This window comes from Anguilla rostrata, chromosome 13 (genome assembly GCF_018555375.3).
Source record: "Anguilla rostrata isolate EN2019 chromosome 13, ASM1855537v3, whole genome shotgun sequence".
Taxonomy (NCBI): Eukaryota; Metazoa; Chordata; class Actinopteri; order Anguilliformes; family Anguillidae; genus Anguilla; species Anguilla rostrata.
Genome location: NC_057945.1, coordinates 1,081,628 through 1,090,734, shown reverse-complemented (window position 1 = coordinate 1,090,734; position 9,107 = coordinate 1,081,628). Strand labels below are relative to the sequence as shown.

Below are 9,107 nucleotides of genomic sequence, written 5' to 3'. Positions count from 1 at the left end.
GTTTGTCATGTTTTTAAATGCAAGTGTTTTTAATGGGGTGTTGTAGACATGACAGACGTAATTATTTGTAGGTAACTATTTCCTACAGTAACTTAGTAAAAAAGCAGTTAAACAGTAGGAACGCCTATATTATTGAGTTAGTTTGTTTTTAATAGCCACACGATCTCGGAGTACTTGACCACCCTCCCTATCCACCTGATCTAGCATCATGCAACTTTTTTCTTTTCCCTAAAATCAAGTCTGCACTCAAGGGAACCCGTTTCCAGTCTGTTCCAGAAGTGAAGAAGAAAACGACGGAGCTTCTGAGACAACTAACGGAAGACCTACTGCACTGCTTTGATCAGTGGAAGACCAGAATGCAGCGGTGTGTAGTTGCAGAAGGGGAATACATTGAAGGGGAAAAGAATTGAAATGTTAATTTTCTTAATTAGAACGGAATTACAGCATTAGTCTCATTATTTAATAGCCAAACCTCGTATGTGGCGCCTCGTATGAAGACATGGTGGCATATTCCCTACACTTACATAAAATGTAATGTATGTCTGATGGAATAATTCACAACTTTCTGTCTGGTTCCACTTTTTCAAATTTTTTTATTGTGTTTGGGGGATATTGCAGTTTTCAACACTTTCTATTACAAATAAAATGACACAACATCTTCAAATAACTAAAAAAGTCTTACAACAAATCCAGAAAAAAAAAATGTTTTTTCCCCTCAACAAACTCTGTTCAGGTCTTAATCTGTGTTTAGTCAAACAAATCCAATAAAAACAATAATAAAAAAACACTGATCATAGTTTGTCTAATCAAAAATCAAAAAGCCCCTTGATTCAAAAGGCTGAGGCTCAAGCCCAGTTTCCTGAAGGGCATAAGAGCTTAGCCCACTCTCAGGGGCGGGGCCACCAGAACCACACCGTCTCCTCGAACAAACAGCATCGGGATGTTTCTCTTCGTCGACTGAAAGACAGAAAAATAAAAAAGAAACCTTTGGATCACGTAGCCTTGATTGTACGTTGTAGCGGATAAAACCTTCATGTCATGAACAAATACAAAGGCAGAACCATGGCACTTCATTTCACAAGCAAAGTGCACAAGGCAGAAAATGTGACTGCAGCCATTTTCATCGAATGTACCTGTGATTTATAGCCATAACAAAGACACACACACACACACAACATACATACACTCTCACAAATATACCTGTGATTTACAGCCATAACAAAGACACACACACATAAACTGCTGAACACATGTAATCAAAACCTGTCATCCTGGTAATGTTGTTTCAGTCGTCAGAAAGGTTGGAACAGAAGCATGTTTTCCATGTGGGTTAGTGTGAAAGTAAGTTCAAGGTAATGGGCCTCATTCACAAAACATGCACACTGACAGATCTGATTGCTAACTGCACTTATGAACATTTCCACAAAAATTTCAGCATACACCATATTTTCTCTTATACAAATTTGTTCCGTGGTACGATCAAAATCTGTTTGGACAATTAACTAAAACAACAAATTAAAACAACAAAGACAAAAGAAAGCAAAACCAAGTGGAAACTTTTCAGTTCCCCGCTCGTAGCTGGCCAGATTTTTACCTGGCCAGCTCCTCCCAATTTTCAGCAGGGGGTTCACTTTTCCCCGTCTTTTTAAAAGAAAAAAAACTGAAATTAGACGCAACTCAAATAAAGAAACACGCTCTCAGCGTTATCTCCCGATCTCGGCCCCGAACTGTGGAGAGCAGCACACCTTTAAGCACCTGGGCTGATTAGCTCACGCAACCCAGGTGCGTGCTCTCTCCACCAGCCGGCGCAGCCGAGACCAACCCGCCTCTCCTGCAGACCGAATGGCACACTAACATTGGAAATTGGAAATTTATTGTGGTGCATAAATGAGCAGAAATGAATTTCTACACATAAGTGTAGCATTGCCACAACCTTGCTGAAAACACTACATGCTTTGCCTGTTCAACATCCATCATAAACAACATGGCATTCTACATTTTGTAGTTGGCCAATTCTTCAGTCAATTGTACCTTTGTGAACAATATTAAGAAGGTGAATCGAACTTCTGAAAAGACACTGACTAAAGCCGTGTTCTTGTGCATAAATGGTCCCGTGGGCTGGTATCAATTTTGGACTTTGCCAGTGGGAACTACAGCTGGCAGACCCACAGGGCAACATGCAGCTGGTCCAGGTTCACCCAGGGAGGAGAGCGTTCCAGTCGACTGGGATGACGGTGTCGCCAGTACCCACTGCCCCCATCAAACAGGCGCACACAAGTCCCCCTGCTAAGATGCACGTGACGCACCTTCCTCTGAGTCGTGTGTATGAGCTCTACAAAATGACCTCATAGCTGACAGCACAGTTTACATCACAGTTTACATCACCACTGACATCACAGTTTACATCACAGCTTACATCAAAGCTGACATCACCACTGACATCAAAGCTGACATCACAGCTTACATCACCACTGACATCACAGCTTACATCACCACTGACATCACAGCTTACATCACCACTGACATCACAGGCTTCAGTGGGGGCACCTGCTTGTCTGCTCTCGCCCAAAATGACAGTGGAGCTCTCAGTTAATCTGAGCAAAGATTAATACTGGGATTAAAACTGGGAATTCCAGATAGGTGAAAAAAGAATGAAAATATAATGTTTGACTCTGATTAAAATTTTATTTCATTTAATATGGAAACAACTGGAACAGGGCTTGACTGCTGCACATGCAGTAAGATCCCCTACCTACACAACTATGTATTCCTATGTGGGCAAACTCTTGATTACGCAGTAAGAAAATGAATTTGAATATGCCATGTTGGTTTGTGTGGTCTATGAGTACGACACAGAATGGCTTTTCATACCTTATAAATCTCTTCGTAAGTCTCTTCGTCGATCTCCACAGTAGTAACTGTTTCCTCCACATCTCCCAAGATCATATTCAGATGCTGGTCATAAGCCTATAACACACAAGAAAACATTTTATTTTGTAGAATAAATATCTTTCATAAAGATTAAGTAAAGACAACACCTTATTGCTGTTGTATCCTCAACACATTGGACGTTGTCTGCACTGCACTACCCACCATATGGCGCTTTGATTTGCTCTCTTATACAGGCCACAGTAATCTGCTCCGTGGCTGCTTTTGCAACATCGTATTTAAAAGCAAGTTTTGGCGATAGTTTTGGTAGCACAATCAGTTTAAACTGAAGTATGGCAAATTTAGAAAACTACCCCCCACCCCCTTAACCTTGTAGTTTAAATGTGTAAATAAAACTTTTTTCTTCTTTTTGTTTGCACCATGTAACTGTTTAGCAATTTTCCCAGTTATGGAAATCTCTAGCTCTGCTAGCACTATTTTTTTTAGGCTACTTCATTTGTATTTGGGCTGAAGATTTATGCTTTCACTGCTGTAAATTTTTTATTTTCTCAACGTCTGGGGTGAATCTTTAATGTTTGCTTTTCCTTTTTCTGATACCGTTCAGAAACAAAAAAAAACTGTTTATTGTTATTTTTTTATTAAAATGTGTAAAGGATCACAGTTGAAGTGCAGTATAGCAATGACCACAAATATTTAGAATTTTAAAATGGCATCTCCCTCCAACCCCCCACAACGGTATTTTTAAATGAGCTCGTAATACGTAATACTGAAGCAAAAATATTGGATATAAAAAATTGAATACCAATTTGGATACCAACATGTAGAAAATGCTGGTTGTCAACTGACGTCCAACATCAAAGAAAGGAATACCTTCCTAATTGTTTGAGACATCCTGAGGAGGTCAAATCTCTAAAATTCAAGCATTAATTCAAGCATGCCTTTTACTACTGTAGCAGATGAGTCCACAGATTCACAGAGCTATTATGCATTAAGTATGGATGTCATAAAATACATATATATCTAATATTTAGAGCCCGACCGATGCCAGATTTTTGGGTCAGATGCTGATCCCGATTTTGGAGAGTCCTAGCCCACCGATTACCGATGTTTTGACCGATATTTTGTCAAAAAGTGCAACATTTTCAAATCAATTTGAAAAACTTACATTTTATTAAAGTTTCTATATTTAAGAACATTTAACATATAGCCTAAGCAAACAAATAAAAATAAAAATAAACACACAAAGAAAATTTTAGATAAAAAAAATGTAAAAGATGATATTAAATTAAATATATATATTAACACCATCTTTAAGTGTGTGAAATCTAAATAACTCCACACCTTGCTTTTACTCCTTTCTTTTCCAGTCATCTATAAAAAATTAATTTTAAAAAAATCAGTTTTCCAGTTTCAAACATGTATTTTTATAAATATTATTATTGTTGTTGTTATTTGTTATTATTATTTCTTAGTATCTATTCTCAGTAAATTAATTATATTTTCTTATTTTATTCCTACTACATGATCTCAAAGAGTAAGACTTTATCTAGCGAGCTTCCCTGTCCATAAGAATTTGGTGGTGAAAATAACTACAATGTGCTCTCACGCGTGACTAGATGACACACTCGCTCGCAATAACGCATTAGCTATTGACACAGCCTCATTATTTCTTATTATATATTCTCAGTAAGTTAAATGAATTATATTTTCTTATTTTATTTCTACTACACAATCTCAAAGAGGAAGACATTATCTAGCGGAGCTAATGAGTGAATCAAGTGTAACGTTAGATTAAATAAAATTGACTGGATGAAAGACGTGAAAAAAACTACAATGCGCTTTTGTGCAGGTTACCCACGCTAACTTTTGGTTGATTCACTTCTCCAACAGTAATCCTTCTCTCATGTTATCACGACAAAGCTAGATAACATGGCTTAAAATGATCCACGTTAGAAGTGTTTTATCGGCGTTTTTACTGTCTGGTTAACTTGCAGTTCACACTTGTATTACAGCTCCCTCTACTGGATAATTCTTGTAAATAGCAATTACAACGTTCGAACAGACAAGTACAGATAAATAATCAATGTTTTTTTTGTTTATTATACTTATTTAAAAATCGGGACACATCGGCTGCATAACTGCCGATCCCGATGTCGTCAAAAAAGTAAAATAATGGCCGATATATCGGTCAAACCGATATATCGGTCAGGCTCTACTAATATTGATGGGCATGTTGTTATATTGAGAAATTTGAGGCATCAATGTTTTAAAATGACCTAAATTTTTTGTGCTGTTTTTCTGTTTATTTGCTTTTGTAATGCAATACAATGGGCGACCACACAGTGGCGACTACCGCCCCCTGCACACGCCTTCTCCATCCATAGATACAGTGCCACAGTCTGATTAGATTATTAATCTGCTTTCTTAACCTGTACAGTATTAACCTGTACATTATTATAATGGGCAGAGGGCCCAAGGAAAGTTGTATTTTAAGTCAATTTAAGTGTTTCCTCGAGCTCAAATGATATTCGAGATAATGTGTCCGAATGCAACAGAGATGCAATGCTCGTTCTCTTATAAGCACAAGTCATTTTCACCCAAAAACAGAGCACTTGTACCGCACAGAGACTGAAGGCATTAACTTAATTTTCAGCTATTACAGCTGAAAGAACAGATACCATGAAAAGGGCACCTTCATTTAGTGCGTGGCTTTTTCGCCCTCGTTCGTTTTCTTTGTTTACGCCCTTTTCAAACAAGCGACGTTAGGAGCGCCTAAGCCAGTGCCCAAAACAATGATGTGCACTGTCTTACGTGTAGTCGTCCTCTAAGTTCTCTGTCATTTCTCATCTTCACATAAATTCGCTCGTCCAGACTCAGCCGGATGAGATCCAGGGGCTCCTCCACAGTGTTGGTTGTCTGTTGCTGTTAAGAGTAATAAATAATCACAGAAGTAACAGCAAGTCAGTCATCTTCGTGCATTAAAATAACTTCTCACAAACACAAGTCAGATTTCATAATAAACTTAACACCTCGCACACATTATAATTCACTGTTTTAAACAGGAACTATATTTCTATGCTTTTTTGTAAAGAAAATTTCACCAGCTTGACACAACACTTAATAGCATATCATCACATCACAGTAATATTCTTAGGCTAATGTTGACAATTGAGCAAGGGCAAAAAAACACTTCAAGAGGACAGGTTGCAAAATAATCGTTAGAGTGTTTTGTCTGGAGACGGAAATAACTGGTGAACTCCTTCAAGACTGACCTGATCACAAATCAAGGAACAAACTGAAAGTGCAGAAGGAACTCATCTGTGCTATATGGTAAGAATGGAATGAACGGCTAGTCATTTGTCAAGCAGAGTTCTTAATGAGAATTTCAAAATGTTGCAATGCCTGTGGATAAACTACAAGGCCAGGGGCAGAACACTGGAGGGAACTAGAAGGATGTCTGATATGTACCCAGGTGCAAGTGCATTGAGTGATTTGAACACCAATGAAAGAATCTTAAAATCTATTCTAAAACCAACAGGCAACCAGTGGAGGGCCTTTAGAATAAGTGTGAAGTGTGCTCCCCTGGTCTAGGTCAGTACACGTGATGCTGCATTTTGAATGACCTGCAGTGTATTTAGTTTTCTTAGGTAGACCAGAAAGGACAGCACTGCAGTAATCAAGCCTGCTAGTGATGAAAGCATGTATTTGTCTCTCAGTGTCTGCCTGGGAGAGGAGGTAATGTGCATTGCAATGCTTAGAAGATGATAAAAGGCAACTTTAGTGATGTTTCTGATGTGGGCTTCAAAATTCAAATCAGGATCCAGAAGCACACCAAGATTTTTAGCCTGGGGGTTGATGCTTTGTGTCAGGGATTTTAAGGCCACAGCATCTCTCTCTGGGCCTTTGCTCCAATAATTGGAACCTCAGCCTGAGTTTTATCTTTATTCAATTACAAGAAATTATTTGGCTTTAGTTACAGAAGCATTACTGAAAATGAGCTACATATTTTTGATATATACGTGTCAAAGTGCATATAGAAAAGAAACCCATCAACCCACGCGCAGATGTTTTAAGTGTAAAGTCATATGAAAGCAATCATCTCATATTTGGCCTCAACATAACACGCACCTAGCTGACTGATAGCAAGCTATCGTAAGCGAGGTTACACATAAATCAGTTCTTGAGGAGTTTCGCAAGTGCTTGTCAACGGTGTGTCATAGCATAGCAAGCTGGTTATAGCAAACAAACTATTCTAATCAAACGAATGACCACATTGGCAAATCCTTTAATCTAACTCGCTAGTTGACCATGATAATGTGTGTAAATGTATAATTTAAGACAAGATAACCAACTAAAACGCTGATTACTCAACTGACTACCTAAGTTAGTTCATTGTTAACTAGCTGTGTACAAATAAATTAGCAATACAGTTAAGACCAATCAGCCAGCCGGCACGTTTCAAACTTTCATTTATTCTTTTCAATATGGACGGCTGCATCGATTCCTGCAAATAGCAATAGCCAGTGAAGTGGCTATCATTAGCAAAGTTCTCCGAACCACGTCGATTTAGTTAACTAACATTAGTTCGATAATTGCTGAATAACCATATACACAACGCACCAGCCAGTTTTACCAGTAAAAATGTGAACAATGTTCAAGGTAAATGAACACTAACCTGATCAACTTCATCCGCCATTTTTTTCAAGTTTCCCAGAAGTCTGCTTCTTCTTCTTCTCTACATTAAATGACAGGACTAAAACATACGTGTACAGGTGCATAGCGCCATCTACTGTATAGGAGTGTGTAACATCAGGGCTTTACATACTTCAGATTACATTTTTTTAAACTATATTTTACGATCTAACCCTGTATCTTTAAGGAAAATAAAGAGAGCCTTGCAGCACTCCCACATTTTCTCTCCCATCCCTAAAATCCCTTACAAATTCCATCCCCATCCTAGCTCACATATCTTATATCACGTAAAGTGTTCCTCTCTGAATTATATTTACTATACCTCATTATGACATGCTCAACATTTTCGGACATTACAAATATCACATTTATCTGAAATATACTTTGCCATTAAATAAAGAGTTGAATTTAATCCAGTATGTCCAAATCTTAACCTTTAAAAAACCACTTCCTCTCTTCTGCACCTCCATTTGAAAGCCTTCACCTTAATTGTCTCCCTTTGATATCTATGTCCCAATTTTTCTGCCATGAATCCCTCACTGCCTTACTTATTAACGATTTGGCCTCACCTTTTCCAAAGGGAACTTTCATTATTTCATCGTCATTTAATTTCAACACTCGCTTTGCAATCTCATCTGCTTTCTCATTACCCTCCACACCAACATGAGCAGGATCCCAACAAAATTGTACATTAATTCCAACTCTTTGTATTCTCAGCATTATTGTAAATATTTCCATCAATAAATCATCTCTTATTGTTTCTTTTGCATTCAAACTATTAAGAGAGCAGTAGAGTCTGAACAAATGACAACTCTCTCAGGCTTTACCTCTTCTACCCATTGTAATCCTAAAATTATAGCAACTATTTCTGCTGTAACTACAGATAATCTATCATCAATTCTTTTGCGTATGACTACATCAAACAAAGTATGTACACTCCTGTTCCTACATGTCCACTCCCTGGATATTTAGATCCATCAGTAAATATTGACATATAGTTATAATAATTCATCTTCACATAATCTTGAACCAAATATCCAGTGTTATCCACATCCCTTTCAATCCATTCTCTCTTCTGCTCCATGAGTTGCAAGTCCACATTGGGCACTGGTAATATCCATGGAGGAATAATACCCCACACAATATTTGGCCCATATTCTAACCTATTTAAACCGTATTCTTTTGCTGTTATATTAATATTCCAACCAAATCCTTTACCTTTAAATTGTGAATATTCTCAACAATCACACAGCACATTTGTTGTAGGTTGTTCCTCTCCAGATCCCTTTAACTTAACCCAATATGCCAATGACAACTTTGAACGTCTTAAATATAATGGTAATTCATCAGCTTCCACCAGTAGTGCATTAGTAGGAGTTGTTTTAATTGCACCAATACTGAGTCTTAGAGCTCTGAACTGTATTCTGTCTATTTTTTCAAAAACAGCCTTGGCTGCTGCTCCATACACCATACACCCATAATTAATACATGATTGTATTAAGGCCCTATAGATATCCAGTAATGAT

The 9,107-nt window shown here is 37.8% G+C and overlaps 1 protein-coding gene across 1 annotated transcript; it reads right to left on the bottom strand.

The window, feature by feature from the left end:
• Window positions 1–573: 573 nt before the first annotated feature.
• On the bottom strand, window positions 574–7,701 carry lsm3 (LSM3 homolog, U6 small nuclear RNA and mRNA degradation associated). The gene is made up of 4 exons (XM_064305657.1): window positions 7,565–7,701; window positions 5,701–5,811; window positions 2,872–2,967; window positions 574–957 (listed from the first exon to the last, which is right to left on the bottom strand). The coding sequence occupies exons 1-4, from the start codon at window positions 7,583–7,585 to the stop codon at window positions 877–879; spliced, it is 309 nt and encodes a 102-aa protein (XP_064161727.1). The 5' UTR covers window positions 7,586–7,701; the 3' UTR covers window positions 574–876.
• Between the last annotated feature and the right edge of the window lie 1,406 nt (window positions 7,702–9,107).